The 25379-nt window shown below is 32.6% G+C and overlaps 1 protein-coding gene and 1 long non-coding RNA gene across 11 annotated transcripts in view; both read right to left on the bottom strand.

Annotated features, from left to right (window-relative positions):
• Positions 1 to 9142: 9142 nt before the first annotated feature.
• LOC127869512 (uncharacterized) lies at positions 9143 to 18719 on the bottom strand. 6 transcript variants are annotated; one of them, XM_052412136.1, is made up of 15 exons: positions 18656 to 18719; positions 18057 to 18114; positions 17217 to 17510; positions 16708 to 16962; positions 15369 to 15593; positions 14870 to 15151; positions 14547 to 14690; positions 14312 to 14336; positions 14039 to 14190; positions 13893 to 13920; positions 13661 to 13749; positions 12292 to 12316; positions 11827 to 12038; positions 11589 to 11610; positions 9143 to 11283 (listed from the first exon to the last, which is right to left on the bottom strand). In XM_052412136.1, exons 2-15 carry the CDS (start codon positions 18106 to 18108, stop codon positions 11175 to 11177), a joined length of 1914 nt encoding a protein of 637 aa, XP_052268096.1. In that variant the 5' UTR covers positions 18109 to 18114; positions 18656 to 18719; the 3' UTR covers positions 9143 to 11174. The 6 variants fall into 6 exon arrangements, with proteins under 6 accessions (XP_052268096.1, XP_052268097.1, XP_052268099.1 ...); XM_052412137.1 differs by lacking the exon at positions 18656 to 18719 and having other exon boundaries at positions 9143 to 10446; positions 11240 to 11283; positions 11597 to 11610; positions 18057 to 18435; XM_052412139.1 differs by lacking the exon at positions 18656 to 18719 and having other exon boundaries at positions 9143 to 10446; positions 11240 to 11283; positions 18057 to 18431.
• Positions 18720 to 20294: 1575 nt separating this feature from the next.
• The window catches only part of LOC127869511 (uncharacterized), a 59012-nt gene continuing 53927 nt past the window's right edge, over positions 20295 to 25379 (bottom strand). For all 5 annotated transcript variants that reach the window (XR_008044647.1, XR_008044645.1, XR_008044646.1 and 2 more), the window contains one exon: positions 20295 to 22978. This is a non-coding gene — a long non-coding RNA (uncharacterized LOC127869511). The remainder of the gene's footprint in view (positions 22979 to 25379) is intronic.

Genomic DNA, 25379 nt, shown 5'->3' with positions numbered 1-25379 from the left:
TAGAATTAACGTCTCGCAATTCGTGCAAATAACGTCGACCTCATTTGAAAGAATTAGTTCGCACGACATCGCATTTACTTTAAAAGGAAAATTAAATGTATGCATAATCAGTAGTGTTTATTAACTTTCGTACAATTAATCTGACATATTGCGCAAATCCGTGTATATACCGTCTTCTCATTTTTCGTTTTGATTCGACAAAACGAAACATGACAATTAAAGCATATTAGTTCATATTCCGATTTTCTAATAACCGAAACAAAAACAAAGAACGAATTTATATCGTTTTTGTTGTACTAATTATCAAACAAAACACGAAATGAATTTCCCTGTTCTTACTTTGTTTCAATCTTCATATGACAAAAATCAATTATTAAAACTTGGTCCCGTTTACTGTACAAAAAAAACGAAAAACGGTTGGCGATGTTTTAAGATCTAAAAACAAACCTGCTTATGTATAGATCTTTGCTCTGTGCTGCTGTCTTGGGTAGGTAACTCATTCATGGATTTTGCGCGTATTTTGTTTCCCTTACATAATATAATAATAAATAACTTATTTCCATCAGCTTGGCTTCTTAGTGCTTGTTGGGGGGGAGGGGCGGGAGTAAAATACACGCCGTAAGGGAAGAAGACGTGGATATTTTTTTTTCAGGTAATGTATTTTCCAAATTGAAATGATGATAATCTTGACATCTACATGTTTCCCAACGTACCGGTATTTCATGTCGATCCAACCGAATAGATAGGGCTATAATAATTCTCTTATGACACTTCTTGTTCTTGGCCCCTATACTTTGTAAATTAAGTACTAATTAACAAAATCTCGTTTTAGTCCTAAAATTAGGGGGTGGTCATTACATTTTAAAAGCAGTATTTCCTCTTCCCCTGAGTCCGCATTCCAATTATTATTACCCCATTAGACCCAAATGACGTTTTAAGAGGCAAACTAATCGGCGGAGGCTGCTAAAATGTCAACTATGTTTTACTTTTAACATCACCTTAATTAATATAATGTTACAGTTGTATTAGTACTGTCAATATTGAACGTAAGAACAGGAAAAAAGGAGACGAAAAAAAGAATCCTATGGAATGATTAAGTACAAGGTGTTTAATATATAATTTTCAATTCGTTCGATTAAGTACAAAAACGTTTTACAGTAAACAACTGAACAATATTTCCATTGATTTAGCTCTAAAATAGTTATAACCAAACACCTTATACGAAACCGTTTTGCGCTTGAAATAAATGTATATAACATTTATACTTATATTAATAAATGTGCCTATTTAATAAGTAACTAAATAACATATTTAATGTTCCGGAAAGAGCGCTCATGATTTAGTTAATTCTAACATAATATTTACCTTCCAATAATATTATAACGCCGCTAAAAAACTTGACTTTAAACGTTACATTACATAAACAAGCATGCGCAACGCCTATAGAAACTACTTGCACACGTATACATGTGCCGTTTTAGACTCTGAATGTCTCCTAAAATGAAACTCGAATACCATTATAGAAAATCTTGTATAGATGTAACTATACGTGTATGATTTGCTGAATCGAGGATATATATATATATATATATATATATATATATATATATATATATATATATATATATATATATATATATATATATATATATATACATTTCAGAGCTTATTTTATTGGTTAGTTCTTCAAGGTGGTAGTGGCCGTGAGCAGGGAAGAGGAACGCGCCATTGAATTCATATGTTTAGCGATAATGTGGGCCTTTTTATTCATTTGTTCAACATATATGAATACCATGTAGTAAATATTTCAATTGTGTTAATTACTTTAAGAGAAAAGCTACGCTTACAAAATATGTTTTATTGTGACATGATTATCTAAATGCATGTTATACATGTACTCAAATCCAATGATTTTAAACAAAAGCAGATATGTACATCATAATTTAATGTTACTCGATCTACTCATTTTCACATTAGACTAGCCAGTAGCCAACAATAGCTGTCCCATGACTCGAGTATTCTTATTCTATAAGTGTGAACATTTACCGGTATGTATTCAAAATAATAAGATCTAAGGGAGAAAACTGTGCAAAAGATCAATCACGACTTATCTCTCCAACAACAGCGGAGCGCCCCTCGTTTTCTCTTTACCGTTTTATCAATTCAAAGATGGTAAAAGTAAGCAGGTATTGTTTTTCAATTTTTAAATATTGAATTTTGTATAATTAAAATTGAAACGAAATATGAATAGGGAAATAAGCTTCGTTTTTTGTTTTGTTATTATTGAACCGAAAAACAATACAAATAACTCATGCAGCGTATGCAAAACGAAAAAGGAAAAGACGGTATATACATGGACCCGAAAATTATAGTGTTACGTATTTTCGAACCTTCAAGTGAAGAACGTAGACTGGTTTATGGTTCGTAAGAATTCTGAAGTTTTCGAAAGTGTGTATGAAATGTTCGTACGAATTGGCGTAAGAACATTCGTTCGTAACAATCGCAGAATTCTTACGCAAAACTTAAGATTTTTTATGACACGGGGCCCATTTAGCCTACTTTAAATTCAAATTTAAAATTAAAAGTGTTTCCAATTATTTAGCAAGATTGAGAAATTTTCATTTGCAACTAGCAGTGGCATTAACGTTTGATAACAAATACATAATTTTTGTGTAAGAGACGTTAAAACATATATATAAACTCGTGAATAATACTCAGTTTCGTATATATGAGGAATTATAGTAAATAGACACATAACATTCAACTGTCTTACACGATACATTTCGTTTCGATAGACTGTTTTAAGTTTGTTTGTATACATACACTACATAACAAAACAAAACACTTGTATATAAGTATATGGTATTCTGTTTTAATTCGATTGTAATTACTTTATTGCAATCTGTATAATACAATGTGCACACCACTACCATGCTCTGTGAAATGAAGGATGTATAAATACGTCAATATACACTTGTTATGTTCAGTATAATCAAGAGAATGTAGTCCGTTTATATAAAAAAACGTTGAACAAGACAATTGAGGCGAAATATAGAGCGATAGAGTAATAATCGTTCGTTCGAAATGATAAAGGTTATGCGTTCAATATTAATTCAGTATACAAAAGTTAAATATTGTAATGAGAATATTCTTCACGTCATATTACTTATACATATACGTTTATATATGTTTAAATTGTATATCTTCTTCGTATTGTTTTCGGTAGTTTCCAATTGATTTAGAAAGTGATTTTCGTGGTTCGATTAATAAACGCAAATGGACCTTTAAATGTATTATTTGCTCTGATAAAAATGTTTATTTAAAATTGTTAAATGAACAAAATTAGACCCACTTTGAAAGCAGCCAAATCGTCCTTGGACTGCCGTGGACTGAATGAAATTAATGATTGGCGTAAAAGTAATGACATAGAACTGTTATTAGACCTTTTCAGAACTTGTGATAAGGGAATGTAATCAACTATTCAAATATACAAATATTGTATATATTTTAATGTAAGAGCTATTAAGTGTCAAATGTTTAAACTGTGTTATATTATGCAACTATTGTTTTTCACTATGTACTGTGTGGAGAAGGATGACCTCGACCCACACACACCTATTGACGAGAAAAATGAAATATGTTGAGCGGACAAATAGAAATAATAAACGGAGCTCTAAGATAAAACCCTTTATTTAAGGACTGCATGTATTTGCCTAACTGCCAATATCATCATTACATGCCACCTTTTGTTTTGTTTAATTAAGCAGTGGCTTTTTTCTGCACCAGTGTCGCTACACTATGATCACCGCAAGATGAAAATACACATGCGTTTATAAATTCATCTTTTAAGGAGGGGGAACGAGGCAGAGAAAGAGAAGTATAAAGAGATATTAGTGTAGTGTATAACAATATAGTGTTTAGCAATCTGTAATATGTATGTTTTTTTTATCAGCGAAATGCACTAAGTCTTAACAGGTTCAAGGAATTGTACCTTGCAATTCACTTTCGATGGTAGATGTCAATAATTCTGTTTTAAGATCTTAAAATTGATACAATTTATTCAATATGGTTCCTGAATCATCATACCCATTTAAATACACATTAATATATAATTTAATGAAACAAATCACTTAACATGCAAGGTAGACAGTCATGCCCCAGAGTCAGTGAGATTCAACGTAGTTTTCACCTAAAAACCAACTAAGATCCAAGCTGTCGGTGGATCAAAAACGAATGTCACGTGACACTTAGTCCTCCAACCCAGCAAGTGCACGGTAATTGGATCGATGCAAACAATGTTGGTTGCACTTTAACGGGATTTACGAGTGCAGATGAAGGAAAAGGTTAGCATTGCTCTGTCCCAGATGGAAATGCAGCCAAAGTTGGTAAGATCGTGCGAATTGAGCTTCTAGGTAAATTCCAATGCAAAATAAGTTTGTGCTCTTACTTGTGGGTTTTTAATGTTAACACCGTTATCATTCTCTGTCCCATAAAGTAAGGGTATAGCAACATACAATGGATTGTGTAGCAATGGGCATTGTCCGTATGTCAAATGAAGTTTTGAGTTCTCTACATTTCTTTTTTTTATCATATCCATGCTCACAAACGTTTATATTGGCCTTCATATCTAATGTTAGCATTTCTTAAAAGGATTATTCATTCATTAAGATGTCGGTTGGATAATGCAAGAGAAAATAAGAAATCTGACACATGCATAGAATACGGAGGTTTCTTTTGATTTTCATACAAAGCGTGGTGACCAACACATCAAATGGTTTAAAAACAATCATGAATTACTTGACACAATTCAAACATATTAAATTTAACCCTGACGCACAATCTTACAATTGTGCAATGTGACTTGCTAATACATTGTTATACGTGAACTATTCCGGGATATCTTAAATCTACTTAAACGATCATTTCTCTTCTACAACAAAACAAACGCATAATTACTAAATAAAATCAATACAGACTCATATCAATATAACCCCACTAATATTTATGTTAAACATCTCTGACTCATTTTACCAATTGATGGCACTTTGAAATAATAGTTGTTTATACGATATGTGCTTTTAAACGCATTTCAAGTACAGCTTACGTTTATCCCCAGCTAACTGTTTAATAAACTAATGTAATCCGGCATACGTCTTTTATTGAGTAGTGTATACTATATATACAATGAAGTTTGTATCAGATATATAGTATACACTACTCAATAAAAGACGTATGCCGGATTACATTAGTTTACAAAACGAGCTACTTTTATGCAAAACAAATATCCAAAGTAATTTATGTTTATAATTACAAAGGGGTTTGGGAGCTTTCTTCGAATACAAAATGAAATACCACAAAATATAATTGCTTTGAAATTTATCGAAAAAGATGCGTCTATGTATTTTAATGTAATAAAATATAATTACTTACAGTGGACATTAAGGTTAAATGAACCTGCATCATTTTCCTGTAACTCATGTGCCTCATAGTTTACTTTGCATATTTATACACCGGAATGAATTTTGGAGGAGTGGGGTGTTGTATATAACCATTGAAATGCTTTTGGAAATTACTACTCAATATGAAGTCGAATGCACGTTTGTTTGTCCAAGATTTCTGAACTCCAAAATGCAATTTGTACGTATAAATAAAGTTTAAACTTCTGCGCAACTTAATTCTTAAAACGTAATGCTTGTGAGCACACTGTTATACAAAATATAGTTGCATTATTAATTAATTATTAATTAAACACATAAATTGAGGATTAATTCGCAAGTGTCTTATATAAAACATGTATTTAAAAGTTATTTTAATATGAGCGTCCGTGTTGTAAAATAAGAATGAGATAATTGCTCTAAACTCAAATAACTATATTAAAAATTTATTTGAAAGGATGAAAAAAAAAACAATCCCAAAATATAAGAATGTGCTGAAGAAGAAAGAGCAAATTCGAAACAGCTTTAAAACCGAATTATACGGACAATATTTGCACGACAATGGTAACATGGTTTATGTTACAGGGCGATACTTGCAAGGTCTAGGCAGTTAAACATACACAGATCGTTCCCCTTGAAATTCGGCCGGTGTGGTTTTTTGAATTGTAGTAATACGGGACGGCTATCTTAGAAGCGCTGAATTTACGAATTGCAGACCATACTCAAAGGTTCAAAGCCCGGTCCAGTCCAGCCTGTGAGCACAACTTGTGTGGAGACAGCTTATGATATTATTGAATCCTTTATACTGCCACTATCTGCTTACATCTGCTTTAAGTAGGGCCATTGTCACTTCTAGTCTTCTTCCATTGTGGGAAAATTTTCGAGTCATGCCATCGGAGAATAAAAGTTCGCATCCATGTTTTATGTTATCTATGATGTACATGTAATGTGAAAATGCCGGATGCTGCCTGTTAATTTGTATCGTTTCATCGTACTGTCATCGAAGGTCAACTAAGTACATGCTAGCATTGTACATTATTTGCATTAAAAGAAATACTAGCGGGCGAAATAGTTCTCCTGTTCGTTGATTTGCATGATCCTGTATATATATTTAACATGTTTTGACCCATGATTTTAACAAACCGTAAAGTCGACTGATATATTTTACGTCCAGAAACAATATCACATATCTGGTGCCTTATTGACTCACCAAAGAAAATCGCCGCAGTATGAATAAACAGCGAACTTATATTCGTAGTGCTTAACGTATGCATGCACTTCTTCAACAACAAAAAACATGTCGCAGTAAACAGGTGCTGTAAAAATGTTTAAGTGTAAGAAAGCAAAATCATTGTTTCTTACGATGCGAACACCTTTTGTAAGGAACGTGCTATTATCATCGTTTTTATTATACGCATCGTCATGAGCATCAGCATCAATACCGTCGTTATTTTCAGTAATCAGTATTGCTATGACTAACAGGAGGTTATTAACCAGTCGCCCTATTCAAAACTCAGCACTACAAAAAAGACCATCCCATCACTTACACACGTGATTTCCCGGACAATTAGTTATTATACGCCTTGATTGAGCGCTGTCTTTATTTCCTTGTGCGTATGGCCTGAACGTTCGAATATGTTAAGTTGAAATCTGTTTTAATCAACGCAAAATATTAGTCATCCACATAAGTCATATTTACTTTGATGGTCATATGAAAGTGTTAATTGATAGCCATGTTTTGTTCCAGTAAAGACTCACAAACGAAATGTATATCGTTAAAATCAATTTATTTGAATTGAACATGTTTACAAAAATTTTACCGATTTTCAAACTCACTTCTTAAAAAAAATATTATTATAACTTCATTAATCTAAACCACAATTTGAATTACATTATGGTTAATTATGAACATATTTTAGTTGTTTATTAAACGTAATGACTATATATTCTTACCGCGATAATAACGCACTATTCTGGTTTCACGACACGTTCTCGATACGGATACGTTGGACGTAAACTGGCGCATTTTCTACACGTGTGCTAACATGTATGATAAACGCATACAGAGGATGTCAATATTTATTCAATCATATTAATGCAGCATTATACTATATAGCAAGTTTAACATGCAACACATTTGAAAAAAATATTGGTATATATTGGTTTCCAATTTAAGGATGTGGGATGCTTAAATTATGTCTTAGTACTTGGTGTGTGCTTAAGTAGCAAAAGCAAAGAAAACATGCAATTTAAGGAATAACACTATAGCATTTATGACACATATTGCACATTCCTTGCTACATGTAAACTTCTTCTGGTCTTCTGAGTAATGTTAAGATCTTTATTTCACACACCTTATGTGCTTATAATAATAAAAAAAATATGTTATTTTTAAATGCTATTCATATTGATATAAAATGGTTATACTCTTGCTTTCATGTTTGACGAGAGTAGCAGTATATATAAAGCTTTTTCTTGATATCAAATGTATTGTTCTAGCTGTGTTATGATATGTTCACGGTACATAAATTAAGTGTTTCCGATGTTTACAAAAAAAGTTTTATAATACTTTTCATGAACCAAATGTGTTTGTACGTTTCTAAAAGTTAAATAGGTAGTATGTACATTATTTATTATATAGTTTTATGTTTAATCGTTTATTTTTATTTTAACCGTCATGTGTGGTCTTACAAATATCGTATTAATCCCGTTGTATAAAACTTCGACAGGAGATTAAATATAACATAATTTCGTTTTTATGAAGAATGAGCGGATGTGTGCCCTGTGACGTTCCCTCTGAAAGTTCAACTTTCTGTGAACAATAGTGATTGCGGAAAGGTCTCAACCGTACAATCGGTAAGGTCACAACCGCACAATCAGATATTGTTTATTGTTTGATGTTTTCGTGATCATCAACGCATGCATATATAAGTTCGTCACAACGTCGGTAATATGTTAAGGGTTGCTATAATTTATGATTTTTGCGCACATATTTTCAAGAACAATTCTTTTAAAAAAACGTAATAAAATGAATGCAGTTTCGAAAAAAGTAAACCTACAATTAGTAGAATTGCGCCTTTAAACTTCGTTTCATATTATGGCAATTATATGTCCGTGTTAGCTGTTCCAATTAAAATGGTTGCACGAATGCTTTGAGAAAATAATTGTTTGTTATTAGAATTAACAGAATAAACGTTGGCCTACTAAACTAAACACACCGGAAACATTTCGTTTGATTTTTTTAAAACGACACTCGAACGTGTTCTTCAGCACGGAAGTCACACTTGTCACGTCTTAGATATATTGTTATACGCAACAAAACTTATAAGTATTACTTATTATTATAACTCAAACATTTACAAACTCGTGTTGCTTCTAAAACGTTTTGATTCCACAAATAAGGCTTAATGTGATTAAGTACTTAACTTTAAGTAATTTACTGACTCATATTTGCAATATTTCCATGCAAGTTGTCACGTAATCGTTCATAGTTCATGGACGACACATAGTTACTAGCAATGTTCATAACTTTTAAATAACTGGTGTGTAGCCTATCATTCAATATTTCGCCAAGCGCATATTGTCATGATGACGGGATTTGTATTAACTACCATTTTGCTGTATCGCGCATGGGACAAGTCCTTCCCTTTCTATTAATGTTAATTTCTCTGCATAATGTGGGATGAAATATTCAACAACACCATATATCAGTTTCTAGTCCAATTTAATGTCTAACATAACTAATATTTTCCAGTTGTACAAATACAGTCTGATCAATAGCTACATGGTTGGATCTTTCTCGACCCGTACTCCTCCAAGTCTAAACGCTGTCTCCCCTCGTTTCCACACCAAACATCTCGTTCTATCGAACTACACATAAACATACAATAATAAAATTTCTATAACATATTTGATTGGTCGATTCTATGCGCGCTTATTGCTGGTTGGCTAGATTTCTAAAGATACTGAATCAATGAAGCCCTGGGAACGGGATAAACAAACCACCCACATATTTACAAGCTTTATCAAACCTTTTGATGAGAGATTTTACTGTATAAACACTTTTGCTTGACCAATACAAACATACCCGGCCTTGTGTCAACTTAACTATTCTTTAATCTCTCCCTCATCGATAAGCTTATTTGTACATATGTGCACTTTGTGACTGTCATGTTTATTGACCATTTGATAAAATTTTCAATATTTCTTACATGAGGTAAACCCACATATTCCACCTACAATTTCCTACCATAATGTGAAAAAGTTGAGGACGTTTAGGTTTTTACATTAAGAAATTGTACAATATTATATTTCAGGCATTATTTTTTTACTTAAATTACAAGTCAAATAAATTATTTACACACAAGTTTATACTAATGCTATGGTCATTCAAAATGTTCCATACCATGCACATAACGTTACTATCTAAAGGTCGATCAGCTTGTACGCTACGTAATTAATTCAGTATTTTTGTATGCATACACATAGCAGATGTATAATGAAAATTGCTGCTTACACAATAACAAACCTGACATGTTGTTGTTTTATTTGCAATACAATATAATTATTAAAACATGAAATTACCGTACGAATTTTAAATATGTACACGAAATATAAATGGAATATTGTACTTATAAACGCTACATAATGAAATAATGAAAATACTATATACACATGACAAATAAAAACTAATGTACAATCCCAATTGCTGCTTACAAAATAATACACTTTAAATGTGTTATTTGTTTACACGCGTAAAAATCAATCATCTTATACAAAGGAGAAAAAATAATATGTACACACGAAGATTCTGTACAAAGTAAGCACACATAATTTCGACATGTGTTTTAAATATGTATACAATGCATACAGGGTTTCACAAATAACTGTAAAATTACATAGTTCAATCGAACAGTACACGATCTTGACCAGGAAACGCAATCAAACCATCCGTTTTTAAACGCCATCCAGTTTTCTCTCCGAGGCATCATCTGCGTCTTCTAACGGTTCTCTGAAGATGCAATCATGAAACAATACGCAGTGTGGTGTGGTTAATCTTTCAATCAACAACCTATGCAATTTCTGATGTGTTGTTAGTAACGAATAACGAGTTCTATGTAAATATATATCATCGGCTTAAAAAAATCAGTTAAGTTATATGTTAAAATGAATTTACTGTATTGCTTTTTAATCGGAAACTATATTTCAAAACGCAGTAGTTAAGAGACTTGTTAATGCATACGTATTCAACGATACTTTTGTTCTTCCATGTGTATTCGACGGGTATTAAGTACCATGTAAGACACATACCTTACATAATGTGATTTATGTTGTTATCTTTGTTGTTGTTTTTCTGTACTTATTTGCATTAAAACATACTGACATATTATGATAATATCGCGTTGTATCGATTAGGCAAGGCGCCGTTGCATACATTTACACAAATACAGTATTTATTATTAAATACCCATGATTTAAACTTGTTTATAATGCGCTTACAAATGCATTTTCAACGTGTTACCTTTTTACACTGCACGACAACGCATGATGCTCAACTTAAAAAAAGCTAAAGAAATTTCAAATAACACACAATACATGAAGCTGTGTTCGTATATACGATTAAAATTGGTTTTCACTAACTATAAAAAGATGGTATGCTTTTATATTTGCATGTATACGGCATTTAAGAATATGCATAATAATAGATCGTTGTAAACATGTTTATGTCAAGCCGATTATTCAAATCTTCATGATATCTTTTTTGTACTGGGATTTATGTGCTGTATTGGATGGCATCGACTTACCGCAGTTTTGGTACTCTGTTCTTCTTGACATACTCTTCTCCCATCTGACGTTTTCGGCGAATATACAAAATGTGTAAAACATTATAATGTACTGAACTTACACGTTACACGTCGACCACAGAACATATTTCCGTAAAGTTAGTGTGAAAGAAATGGTTAGATGTTGCAATGAATTTTATAATTTAAAAAACTAGACGCTTGGGTTTTTATTTAACTATATTCTCTTGTTTGCTACCATGCTTAACGTACACACTGGTAAAATACGACATAGAAAATCAGTGGTTTCAGTACAAAAGCAAGTTGCATGCATGAATCAAACTCGATATGAAATAGACTGGTGTTTACTTACGGACTCACTGATCTTTCTTCATCTGTATCAGATAAGTATTCATAGTAATACATTCAGTCATAAAATGATTTCATGTTTAATGTGAGGTTCAGACTTTCAATACAGGCATCTCATTAAGTTTCGTACACAATTCATATATTTCTTCTTTATGTGAAATGCGTTTAAAAACATATTCCTACTAGTGCTCCTTGTATTTGGTTTTCTTTTGTTTTAGCGAATAAAATAGACAGTTCCGTACCTGTGATGTTGCCCTTCCATTTTTTCGGCTTGTTGACAATTCCGTAAGTGTTATCATCATGACCTTTTGTGTTTTTGGATACCCTGTTAATTAAGACCTTTGACTGTTGTTTTTGATGGACAGCAGAGCAATTGTTGGCGTCTGGTCGTGTCGTTTTATTGACAACGCTGTAAGTGAAATTTTCGCCAACATTTCCTGTTTTAAGCCGCTTACTGTTGAAAAACAGTTTATCGACAGTTCACTGTTAACGTATGCGATGTAATTGAAGGTACAAATGTCATGTAGTAGAAAGCATGCCTAATGGATCTGTATAAATTTAGAAAACTGGACTTTCCGCAAATAGACCTTTGAATAGAATAGGATTATGCTACGAAAAGGAAATCGTGTTCTATTTTACGTCACTATGCATTTCTTTGAATATGTGCGTTGAATGATGTGATCTTGAAACTAGTAAGAAAAACTTACGTTCTGTGTTCTGCAGCGTTTGAGACTGAAAAACATGTAATGATCATCAATGTATTTTACTGAATTACATAAGATTTTATCTTTAGAACAAACAGGCGTGTTGTAAATTATTTGTAATCGCTTAAAAGGTTCGTGTACGAAACAAACACACTTACTAGTTATATTTATTTTGCATGTAAGATGCTTACGCAGTTAAAACGTGTGTAAACGTTCTTATGAATATCTCCAAAATTGTTTTACATATGAATCTGTTCTAGTGTGAATTAAACCATTCAAGTATGGCCCTGACCTTAAAATAACCATCTGGATTTAGTTGAATGTAGCCATACGGTTCTTGTATAGATATCATATGGGTGAACCTATGTTCCGCGTTATTTTAGAGTCATTGAATACAAAGTAATAAAAACGTAAAACCTTACTTTGAAAATCAAATCCTTATTTTAACATCAACATGTTTACATTGACATTCAATGTAGAAATTATGTATTGCTCGCGACACGCCTTTCTTCTTAAAGATCGCAATATGTCTGAGTCATTTTATGCATAGTCAATTTATACATCTGGCATTCCTAATATAATTCCTTAGTTAAGTGCAATATTATGTAATTTAACTTCACATTCTTACATTGACCATTTAGGCAAGCCCATAGTCTTGTATGCGACAAACCGTATAATATGTCATTTTATTTCGTTATCGTTAAAGAGTAGACAAGCCTCTGCTGAAAAACAAAAAGTTGTTTTACGTTTTACCTAAAAGTTTTACCTAAACCCTGAAGTTATTCACACGCATTTCAACCGCAAACTCATATTGGTGTTAAATACAGAGCGCAATTGACCCATTTAAAAATAGGGTGAAGTATTTTCACTTTTGACCTCATTTTAACTATTTCCACGAAGGAATACATATAATTATAGTATGTTACACACCATCACATGGTTATACTTATTGGAAATGAGTATTTTAAAATCTTTCAATGCAATGTCAATTTATAGAACGAAGGAGCCCTTATGCAATAATAAAGTGTATTTTTGGATCGTTTAACGTAAAGTCTTGTATTTCACCTTCATATAAGCCAAGTGATGCTTGCGCGCGACACAACCCCTCATAAAGATATAGTTATTTTTTAATATGTGAATGCATGGGAAGCATACAGTCATCGTCCGTTAGTCGCCCCTTACCAACTTATGTACCGGTTATTGGAGGTTTAATTCGTATTGTGCACAGTAATTAAACGGAGTAAAATAAAATTATTGCTCAGACATAATTCAGAAAAGTAACTGTGGTAACCCCGTATCCTTTTTTATTGAACAAAACAAAAGATATACTGTACGACTATGATATTGTCTCCTACTGAAACGTTTAGTTTACCTTTATTTGCGTCTTCAGGCTGTTTAGCGCAGCTATAGAGTTGGTCATCTATAATAGTTTCCGGTTCAAAGGGATTGGCTAGATCTTGACTAGATATTGTATTAAATAAATAGTTAATATTTGAACACAATCAAAATGAATCATTATAACATAATTTGATAGATTATTTAAGATATTCATTGAATAAATAAATTTAATTATTGCTTAACAAAAATGTAATGTATAGTCATACCTAGGGCTGAATCCTTGCTCAATATGAGCTGAAATCAGGTGAATATACGTTGAACATACACTTACATTCAAATATAAAGAACAAATAGCAATTACTAAAACTGAACGGAAAAAGTTCATTTCAAATGAATATCATAATAAGTGTACGATTGTGATTGGCTTCTCTTTCCCGGTCGAGATATCCAGCATACGTTTCATTGGCGAAAGCAGATTTTATGTATTCATGTTTCGAACACTCTTTGTTTTCTGTTGTTTCGTTTTGTGGGAAGTCAGCCAATGCAATCACAGCAGAAGCCGGTCTGTAAAGGAAATATGTGGCATTAAGTGCTGACTTGTTTTAGGCATGGCCTTCTTTATAAATGTGTACATACACTGAAGCGATCAGTAAATTTGACAAGACAATAGACACATCATTCTTACAGTTCATCGTTTCCTGCAGCAGCATCTGAAATATGATTAATATATAATAATTTGTGTCACAAAATAATTATATTCCGATTCATTGTCAGCTTTCGCAGCTAGTTACTATTATTAAATTTTCAAAACCGTACATGTCAAAAATATTAAAAGTGCTTGCTCAAATAATTTCTAAACATGAAAACAGTTGATCACACACATACCTCGTTGTGTACAAGACATATTAAAATGAAACAACCTGTAACAAATATTCTTCGTTCGCAGAATACGACGATCCCTTGTCTCTTCATCAGAATCATTGACACAACAAGTACAATAACTATGGCGGCTGTGACTAATCCAACAATGACGATAAATATGAAGTTGCGTTCTGTGTGTGAATCTGTTAGACACAAGAGTTATTAACATTTACTAAATAAGAAAACAGTACAATAAAAAACACGCAGACATTGAGTTATTTTAGGTTCATTACATAGAAATGATAAGTAGTTAAACAACTGAGATGTAACTTATATTTCTGTCTATTAAAGCAAGGACAGCTGAATGACTCAATGTACTTACTTCTTAAGATCATGGTGGCGTTAATAACTTTTAAGTCGGTATCGAGGCCATTAGATGCTCGGCAGGTAAATTTCAATGAGTTAGCACTGTCTGATAATTGAAGGGTATGTATAGCTGATGAGGTATTTACAGACACTGTCACATTATTGTGTATTAACATTATATCAGGAGGAGGGTTGCCTTGTCCATTGCAAATGAGCGTGATACTTTCCCTTTCATTGAGTGTGATGCTATTGTGATCCTCTTTGCCTTCGATATAAAATTCATTGACTGAAGCAGGAACTGCAAAACATAATGTATTATTTCTAAACTGGACGAATTATAACACAAACGTATCCACTCAATAACTTGGCCCACACATAAATGAAACCTACGTGCATAGAAACTCTAAACGTCCCAAACGAATATGTATGCTTTGTATCTAAATGTATATAATGCTATGGTAGTTGCAATTATTTAGCATAACCAGTAATAAAATGTATATATTATGATCACTTACCTAAAACGATCAGTTCGAATCGACCCGATACATTTCCAACAAACATTTGGTTTCTTGCTATGTTGAGCGCTTCACAAAAATTTCCATCGCTTATATTATCTTCTGGTTTAGAACATTCTCGTTTTTTTATTTGCACTTTTGGATTCCCATTAAGGAGTGGGCATGCATTCGTGGATTGATGTTTTGTTGTGATGGAATGATTACCGGCGCAGGTTCGTGGAGGAACTAGAAGAGACATGGACATACTGTGTCTGGTGCACATAAAAATATCCTATATGTATCCTACCACTACAGAGGATTTTGTAGAAGAAAATCTGGGGCCCGTCTTATCAAACATCGTACGACATTCTCACCTTACGATGCAATTTTCGAAGCGCCATAAATATGTAACCGTCACATTTAAAATTACTTTTGTTGAACATTTCCATTCCTTTCTAAAGTAGCTGTCAAATATCCTTTATATTTGAAACATACAGATAATATTCACTTATATTTTAAAATTACAAAATTCAATCGTAATTTAACATTGTCGTACGATATTTGATAAGACGGACCCAGGAAATGATATAAATGTATGCTTATAATGACAGGCGAGGTTCATACGACTTCTTTTGACGCACTAGTATGTTTCGCGAAAAAATGTGCTGCAACGTTGTTTTAAGCCAATCTTAAATGACAGTTAGACTATGATCAATAAATGCTTTTATGTAAATATATTGCCTTCGATTTAATAACGTTTATATCAAATTACAGTACACAAATAAAAACGTTGTACATCATGCCAATAATACCATTCTACTGAATACAAGCAAATCGCTAATCTGCATGCCTGATTACGTAATAAGTTGCTCACATCATTCACTTCAATGACACAAGTTGGAAGTGTTAAACGCAATAAGATGAAAATATGTTTGTATTGGATGGATTATATTAATTTATTTAGAATTAATGTATTTGGAATATATCCATGGCTAGAATATAGCCGATGCGATTGCATTTCTTTAACTATGTAGACTATACTCGAATAACGAGATTAATTTGTGGGTTGAACGATTGAAAACAGGGTGACCTAAAAGTGTCAAACCTAATAATTTTGGTAAAGGTTTCCTTTACTTTCCGAAGGAATCTGAAATAATTTTGAAATGGTATTTTCTTCACTGAGTTATTAGTATGTTTGTTAGTCGATCAAAGAAAGTCTTGGTACAAGTGGACAAAGACACGAATCTGATTATTTATTTATTATAAACACAAGCAGCGTATGCCAGAAATCGTACGATGTGAAATGAATAAACAAATGAATAAACATATAACGACAAGAAATAGTAATGTACAAACATACTTTTTATCATTATTCGCCAAGGATCTGCTTCTCCATTTCCGAACTGACATACAACAACTGAGCCGTTGTTTTCTCGTTGAAATACGTTATATATAAAGCTTATGTTTGTCCGAGTATAATGGTTTGATTGGATGCTCGTGTCGTTAAAATAAATTCCACCCACAACCAACTGAAGCCTGTCGGTACATTTGGTAACTGCAGAGCAATTCACGCAATCAGAAAAGTTGCGATGTTGATATGTCGAATTCATTGTTGCTTCAAAGTGGAACCCCAAAAATAAAACAAATATTGAGTAAATATTAAGTAAAACACACATCGGTTAACTGATTACTCTACTTGAACAATTGTTGAATTAGCTGATCAATGCAGTTTTGTATATGTTCAGATCCCCAAACTTGTAATCATCAGGCGAGTAAAAAAGCTTTGATTATCCAAAATTAATGGTCTAAGGCTATTTTTGTTATTTTGTTGAATATGAGCCTTTTTATTTTGTTTAAATACATCCATACCATTTGGACAGGAATTGATGACTTTACTCGTTTTCCTCACGCCATTCTCATCCGCTTCACACGCCCACGTACTACAATTGTATTGTGTAATGTTGCATTCGACACTAGCATTTCCCTTGCATGTGCACGGAACTTTAATCAAGTCGTGTAGATTAAAACATTTGCTCCCAAGTACGACCGACACAGCGTACTTGCCATTTTTTAAAACTCCAAACAACGAAGGAGACCAAGAAGTATTGCACATTAAGTAGTGCATGCCATCGCGATTATACAAGTATATGTCCGGTAACTGACCTGTAAGAAGATTGCTTATTTATACACTATCAAAGCGAAATAAAAACCATTGAACTGTGAATACATGGTGCGTTTCAGTTGTATATAAGACAACACGTATTTCACAATTAACTTTCCATGTGTGATGCTATCAATGCAATATGTTAGCGCCTTAGAATGTATGAGTATAATTCCATTGCAAATAACATAATATCATTGCCTTTCGTTTATCAATTTTCGAATTTGAAAATATAAAAAATAGTGCATACTTTACTTCAACGATTTACGTTTGCAATCGTTTAATTTAATGAGGATGTATTATAAGGGTGCATATCAATACACTATACTAAGAAACAGTTTACACCGTTTACATTTAACGTTTTCTGGGGATCTCGATGTTAACTAGAAATCTTTACTGTAAGCATATTTTAGATGTTTATACCAGAAATGTAAAATGCATATTAATTAAAATAATACTAAGGTCAGAAATGTAAAATGCATTAACAGAATTAGTAAACAAACAACCCTTTATTAAGTAATTAATTTCTATAACCGTTGTGAACTTACCAAATGTTAAGAAAGACCGAAGAATCACTAGTACCAGACTTGTATAGTCCATAATTATCTAAACAGATACAGCCATTAAAAGAATTATTAGTGGCAAATAATTCCGTGTACTATTTCCAGAAAATAAAAATCAATGCTGCATTACTTATATATTTCTACCTTCAACAACCATCCCATATAAACTCGAAATACAGTCTGTCAGAATAAAATAAACACATGAGTGCCAGCAACATTTAAACCCGGAAATTATCTTGTGATAGTGTATACACATAGTAATAGTGAGAGATATATAAATAGAGTCGGCTTACGCGTTGCTTGAATCGTAATATAATCATTAACTTTGTAAGAGAAAAACAGCCCATCGGATGTATTTCAAATTTGCTAAGCTTTTTACCCGCCGCAAAGTGACGCCATTTTGTTTATTATCATGATATGATTTTTTGTTTTGTATTTTGTTTACAGCTATTTTTTTTTGATTACCCTGGATATGAATACATAATTTTAATGACAGGATAACTATAATATCGGAAAAGTGCCGAATAAATAAAGGTTTACTTGCTCTGTTGCTATTGTAAACAATAACCAAAGAAAGTGATTACCCTTCATCCTAGTTGATACAAGGCAGTGGATCACGTGACTGTGATATAAGTCAGTGTGTTCTCCTACGAACAAACGCTCACTTTTCTTTTTCTTAGCCAAACCGGATACACTTTGTCCACCTCAGCATCAACCATGCATTCTATATATTTTTTAACAAATATAAAAATATACTGTATGATCTAAATTTAAAAAAAAGCTTTTCAGCCTTGGTTGGCACAAACAAATGTTGAACTGGCTTGTATTATCTCTATTCCAGGTATGGCGTTCATATCACCGTTAATCACCCTCGACTCTGCACAATGTTTGTCGTCGCAATACATTTAAAACGAAGAAAACACCACGAAGGATTCTTTAAACTAATAATTAAATAAATAACTGAATGGAAAATAACGGTGATAATTCCAAATATAAAAATATATGTATCAAGTGGCGGTAGTACTGTAAAATTTAAGCCACTGATAAATAACAAGGTGCACTTTTTAAGCACTACTAAAATATAAAGACACTTTTACGGAAACGGACGCTCTCATCTGCTATAATGTAAGCAGTAGTGTCGGAAATGATTGAAGAGTTAATATGGAAGTTGTTCGCCCTTCCGCAAATTTCATAGTGACCATAATCCACATAAACTCACTTGATATTGGGGAAGAAACTATTAAGCCCATGGCCAATTTATTCATCTGGTTTAAGCGGAAGTAAAACCGCAGTTTATCATCTGGGTATCCTTATGGAGAACATTCGAGATAACATAAATAACAAAAACACTATGATACAAAGTCTTTCGTTTCGATAGTTTCATATCGGATCGGTGTGATCAAGAGCAAGAGCTAAAGTGCATGAGCCTGTTGTAATATAAAATGGTAAACGCAGAACAATATTGAACCACATTTCCATTGTCACCTAATATGTCAGCAGATTTAGAAGCCATCAAAGAAAGCCAACAGAAATGAGTTCTCTGTTCCAGTAGGATTGCATTGCTAAGTATGCAAATACTAATTTATTGGTCTCGGGCGATAGCAATCGGCCGGTTACCCTCATGCTGCCGGAATGTTTGCAATATAAATGTGCTGATGAAGGACAGCGAAGGATGCACGATGGAAAACCGGAAAAGGCTCAGCGTGAGCTTGTTGTGCAACACCATGAGAACAACTTATGATTTTGAATTCAGACAAGACAATATTCGGTATTTTATATTTAGCTATTTACCATTAGATATTTCAAGAGTTGATGGTTCTTCAAATATTCAATCGCAATGAACAAGTTTGAACATATGCAAATCGGTTACCGAATGTTGATGGTCTTCGATTACAATTTTTATTTATGTCAAATCCGTATTCAAGCTGGATAACACAAAAAGGTAATTCCTAATAGTTCTTAATAACCAATAAATGTCGCTTTGTTAACATAAGTCGCCTGTATATTCGGGCTAGAATACTATACAATTTCTTAACAGAAGATAAAAAACGATATAATTTGGCTATCACTAAGTAGCTTTGATTTTTATGTAAAGAATAATTAATAATTAAGTTCTTATTAGTTATAAATATGACGCTAAAAAGAATATAATTCACTTAAAAATCAAGTATGTTGATTGCTGTAAATGAAAATGATACTTATAATACTAATAAACGATTTGCAGTCGATGGCACATCCCTTATGCATTTATTTTAAAATGAAATACAATGTCATGTACATTCAATTATATATACATATATATAGATACTGACATATATATTCAAATTTATATTGAATACAGAAAGAACAAAAAAAAAATAACTTGTCATATAAAATACATGCATAAACAAACTTGTTTTACGTTTGCAAAAATACCAAGATCTTAATTGCAAATCAAACAAAACATGATCTAGCCCGATATGTACCTGTTGTGCGGTTATTGAGCTTTATAAATACGTTTTTTCGAATGTATTATTTTTAATTCTACAATATTGTTGGGGATTCCATACCATCTTAGATGTCGAATATTGTTGAAACACATGAAAACAACAAACGCAACATTAAATCAAGAAAATGTATAGTATATATGTAAACAACAACGTAAGAAAAATTATATAGAGTAATTGCACATATACATTTTTTTCATTAGTGTTTACACTTATATGATAATAAGAGGATACATACGCCTCTTGACTGGTCACTTGATATCCTGTTTATTTTAGAATTAGCATGCCTTTGATATGGTTGTATATATTGGGTGTGTTACTTACATGTTAAAAAAGTTATCGCAGTATTAAGCCAAATGCGTTGATTTAAATTCATAACTTTTGTAAACAAGGGTGTATTTTTTACAAGTTGACCACATGACTCATTGTCCCAAATAATCACGTTTGGAACTCGACAGAGAGATGATTGTGACAAAGCGATTTTGCAAGATTAATAATGACAATCGAAAAGCAGGTCGGAGAATCGACAAAAACACGATCAGAAAAGCTTTACATATGCATATCCTGCTAAGGTGCGCTAAAGAAGAATAAGCCATTTTAAGAGTCCTTTAAAGCGTAGTATAATGTTTAAAATTGCCTCCAGCCACACTTTATTATAGTCTTGTCAGCTGTGAACAATGCAAGTTTGATCAATAATACACGATGTGAACGATTGTGTGTTTCTTGCGCTTGTCAATACTGTACCTATGCCTCGTTTTGAAAAATGCATTCAATATATGACCAAGTTATTGAAAGAAAAGCAAAAACTTGACAATTTATCTTGACGTCAACTGTTGACAATGACCTTGAATAAACTATGACAGCTTTCTGGATCATATGCCCAACAAATCATCTCATAAAGTGATCAAATTTGTTTAATTCCTTCAATGTAGATAAAAATTAGAGTGGGCAATATATTGACATTAAAGCAATTATTTTTTACCTTTAAGTTGGACCTTGAACGCCAAAGATTCAACATGGATATTTCGCAACACAGATTAGCTTATATTGGTAATTTGTTCAGTTAGTTTAAAATCTTTCACTTGGTCCAGTTATTAAGAGAACAAGCCCTGGTTCGACAATAAAGTTCTTGAAGTTATACTTCGACGTTTTTCATTGACCATAGCGAAAGACGCGGTTCGTGCGCGCGACAAACGATCTGACTTTGGCGAAAAATTCTGAGTAATAAGACACACCATCTGGTACAGGTAATGTTATTTTCGAATAGTAACTTTACAATCCTTCGATGCATGGTCAAGTTATAATGTGGATACGCAAAATGTTCACATTGTTTTTGGCAAAAACATATTGATTTACCAAAGTTTTTAAGTGACTTAGAAGTTAACTCCGTACACGCGACACAATGGCTCTTATTAAAGGAAAACAGTGTTCTAAGTTTGTTTCGGGGTTGCAGTCCAGACGCAAGGAAAAAACGTATTGATTTACCAAAGTTTTAACGTGACATAGAAGTAAGCTCCGTACACGCGACACAGTGGCTCGTATTAGAAGTAAACAGTTTTCAAACTTTTTTTCGGAGTTATAGTCATGATAATTGCAATGATAGACCGATATAAAAACAGACTAAAACTAAAACAGAGTAATTTCTATATGTCCCAACTCCTACCTACTGAAAGTGGGGCTATACTTATATGATAATACTTATGATAATAACATTAATAATAACCCCTTTCTACTGGAAGTGAGGCTAAATAACGTACAGTATTGGCTTGATAATCAGAAGGGCAAAAAGGCGTAACTTTAGAGTTCACTAGTTGTCACAAAAAAAGCACCAAGCGAAAATGTTTCTTCATAAACTAAAATCACTTTTAACTCAGTCTAAATATCATAACAGCATAAGGTTTAAATATTCTTAGCAAGTTTCGTAGTAAGTGGATTACAAATGTAGACTTAACATACTGAAAACAAACTTACCGATTTTAATAAGATTCCACGAAAATATTGAATTTGTCTTGAAAAAACAAAACGACATTCCATGCCTACGAATATAAATGATTTCGCAGAATCATACACAAAGAAAACTCAAGTAATTGGATTAAAGCGCCCTTCTTGACGTATAAACATGGCAGCCAATAACTTGATACACATGTACAAATAAAGCACGCACTGTTAAACATCAAGCATTCACGTTCTTCTGCACATCCAAAAAGTCAAATCCTATAATTCTTAGAATAATACGTTCCCGTCCCGTTTTCTGTCCCGATGCATATTTGCACTAAATAATGTATTGGGAGTATTCGGTGAATTAACAATATTTCACTGGAAACTGTGTATACTATGCTTTTCGTTTTCTCATGATCCGTTGCACGACAAAGGAGGAATGATGACATATTAACATGCATGAAGTAGAACGTTCTTGAAAATCTGTATAACATAAAGAATAATTGGTAAAATAATGTTATACAGTATAGTAAAATAATCAATTTATAACAGCCAACTTAATTAGTATAGTATATGCACAGAGTGCTAACTAGACACAGTGAAAATACTTTAACACCAATTTCTTTCACACTAAGACAGTGTAAAAGATGTTAAATAATGATCAAGTGAGGCGGAATTAACTACAACTATCAGGGCTGTGTATTTTAATTGAGTGAGGAAATGTTTAAACGCATTTTCAAATTAAAGCTAGTAGCCTGGTTTCTGATATCATGTGACCAATGTTAAACCTCACCCATAACATCACTATCAGTATCAGTATCATAGAGACAAAAAATTATTGAAACAATGTTTAAACATACGTGCACAAGTGTGAAATTCGAACACAATAATACAATATGAGCCGTATAGAAATATCTCAACTTTTTTACTTTAAAAATGAACTTGATTATCAGCAACAGTAATTATTTCAAAATGACACAATGGGAGGGAACAACTAATTAACAAATTATTTCTGAGGTCATTTGTCATTCGTCTGTTACGAGATGTGATTAGATAGTTCGTCGAAACCTTTCCGCATTCCATTATTAAACATAGCATTAAGATGAACCTTGCATAATATATGGTGCATTATATATTTTGTTTGATTTATTTACTTAACAAATACTCATACACATCTTCCATGGTTATTCATTATGATCTCAATAATAACATGAATTTGGTAGATTCAGGCCAAACTGTCAACTTTATTTTAAAGGGGCCTTTTCACAGATTTTGGCATTTTTTAACTTATTCATTAAATGCTTTATATCGATAAATGTAAACATTGTATCGTAAAAGCTCCAGAAAAAAAAACAAGAATAAAATTAAAAAAAGGAAAAGAACATTGTCCGGACTAGGTTTCGAACCAGTGACCCCTGGAGTCCTGCCAGAGTCCTGAAGTAAAAACGCTTTAGCCTACTGAGCTATTCCGCCGATTACACTAGTTGATGTATTTTATACCTTATATAAGCAATCTTCGTAGTTTCACAAAATCTAACGACAAAAACAGAACTCTCCAAATTATTTAATCGTTTCGCGTTGCAACGCTTTATAATTTTTTGGTTTTAAAATCGTCAAAAGATGCATATAATGGCTATATTAGACCACGGTAAATGTTCAGTATTACTGTTTCCTCACAAATATCATAACTAAAACGAAAATTTGCGAATCTGAAACAACTTTTTTCAATTTTGTCAATTTACCAAAGCGTGAAAAGATCCCTTTAAGATTAATAGTATTTATGAAAGAAAATGAGAAAACTATGAAATTCAAAATCAGGAAACAAGATTTCTCATTAAATAATCAAGTTACTTCTATCAATAGCATAAAGTATTTTTGCCTAAAATTTGTATAAAAATGAGAAAAAAACACCTTCATTAAGTGGTCACTACACTCAGTCAGTTTCCGCTCATTTTTACAAGAGTTTTCATTTGAACACTAAATTAAATTGAGCTCGTTTATAAAGCTATTTAATTTAAACTAAATTACGTGTACAAGCATTTTCTTTAATTTGACCTAGATACTTTTTGTGTTTTGATCCCACAAAACCCAGTTTCGTCCTAGTTTGTGGCAGATATACTGACACAGATGATTTCTTTAATTTGATCTAATGACTAAGTTTGTGATCCCAGACAATTTTTTGATAAAAATATTTGTTAAATTTGGGCAATACATGTGGTTACGTTAGTACTCACAAATAACATGTTGACTACCGACGACAAACGATTGATGAAAGCCGATCACAACCTAACAATGATAATGTTGTAATGTGAGCTTAAAACAGGGCCGATGGACACAATAACACAGTAAATAAAACTGTCCCGACCCCGTAAGTTACAACTAGATATCATTAAAACTTATTTTATGAGCAAGCTTAATTACGATTGGACTAAGCATGTGACTTTTTGAGTGAGTGATCATAAGCTTTCATTAAAACCATACCAGAAAAGAGAGCATTCCCAGCAAACATGAGACGTCTTTTAGACGTCTTTATTTTGTTGTTTTACGGTCGCGACGTCGCCGCCAAATAAACAACGGCTTGTCAACGTCTTTTTAGCGATATGATAATTACGTCTTTTAAAGACGTCGAAAAGACGTCTTTTTGGCGTGAAAAATAATGACGTCTTTTAAAATACGTCGAAAAGACGTCTTTTTACCGAGAACATAATGACGTCTTTTCATAGACGTAAAAAAGACGTCGTTATAACGTAACACTATAAAGACGTCTGGGAAATTGTAAAATAAACGTCTTTTCAACGTGTTTTAGCAACATGATAATAACGTCTTTTTAAAGACGTCGACAAGGCGTCTTTTTGGCGAGATAGTAATGACGTCTTTTAAAATA

The sequence above is a fragment of the Dreissena polymorpha genome, chromosome 2, assembly GCF_020536995.1.
Source record: "Dreissena polymorpha isolate Duluth1 chromosome 2, UMN_Dpol_1.0, whole genome shotgun sequence".
Taxonomy (NCBI): domain Eukaryota; kingdom Metazoa; phylum Mollusca; class Bivalvia; order Myida; family Dreissenidae; genus Dreissena; species Dreissena polymorpha.
Note: the sequence above shows the minus strand (reverse complement) of the source record. Positions and strands in the feature narration are given on the sequence as shown.

Excerpts from the sequence above, each read along its gene's own strand:
- LOC127869512 (XM_052412136.1), bottom strand. The coding sequence starts at position 18,108 with ATGGACTATACAAGTCTGGTACTAGTGATTCTTCGGTCTTTCTTAACA. Across the intron at positions 14,191-14,311 it reads GCTGCAGGAAACGATGAACT|ACCGGCTTCTGCTGTGATTG; the intron begins GTAAGAATGATG and ends TTTCCTTTACAG. Across the intron at positions 12,317-13,660 it reads GCCTGAAGACGCAAATAAAG|TCTCAAACGCTGCAGAACAC; the intron begins GTAAACTAAACG and ends CATGTTTTTCAG.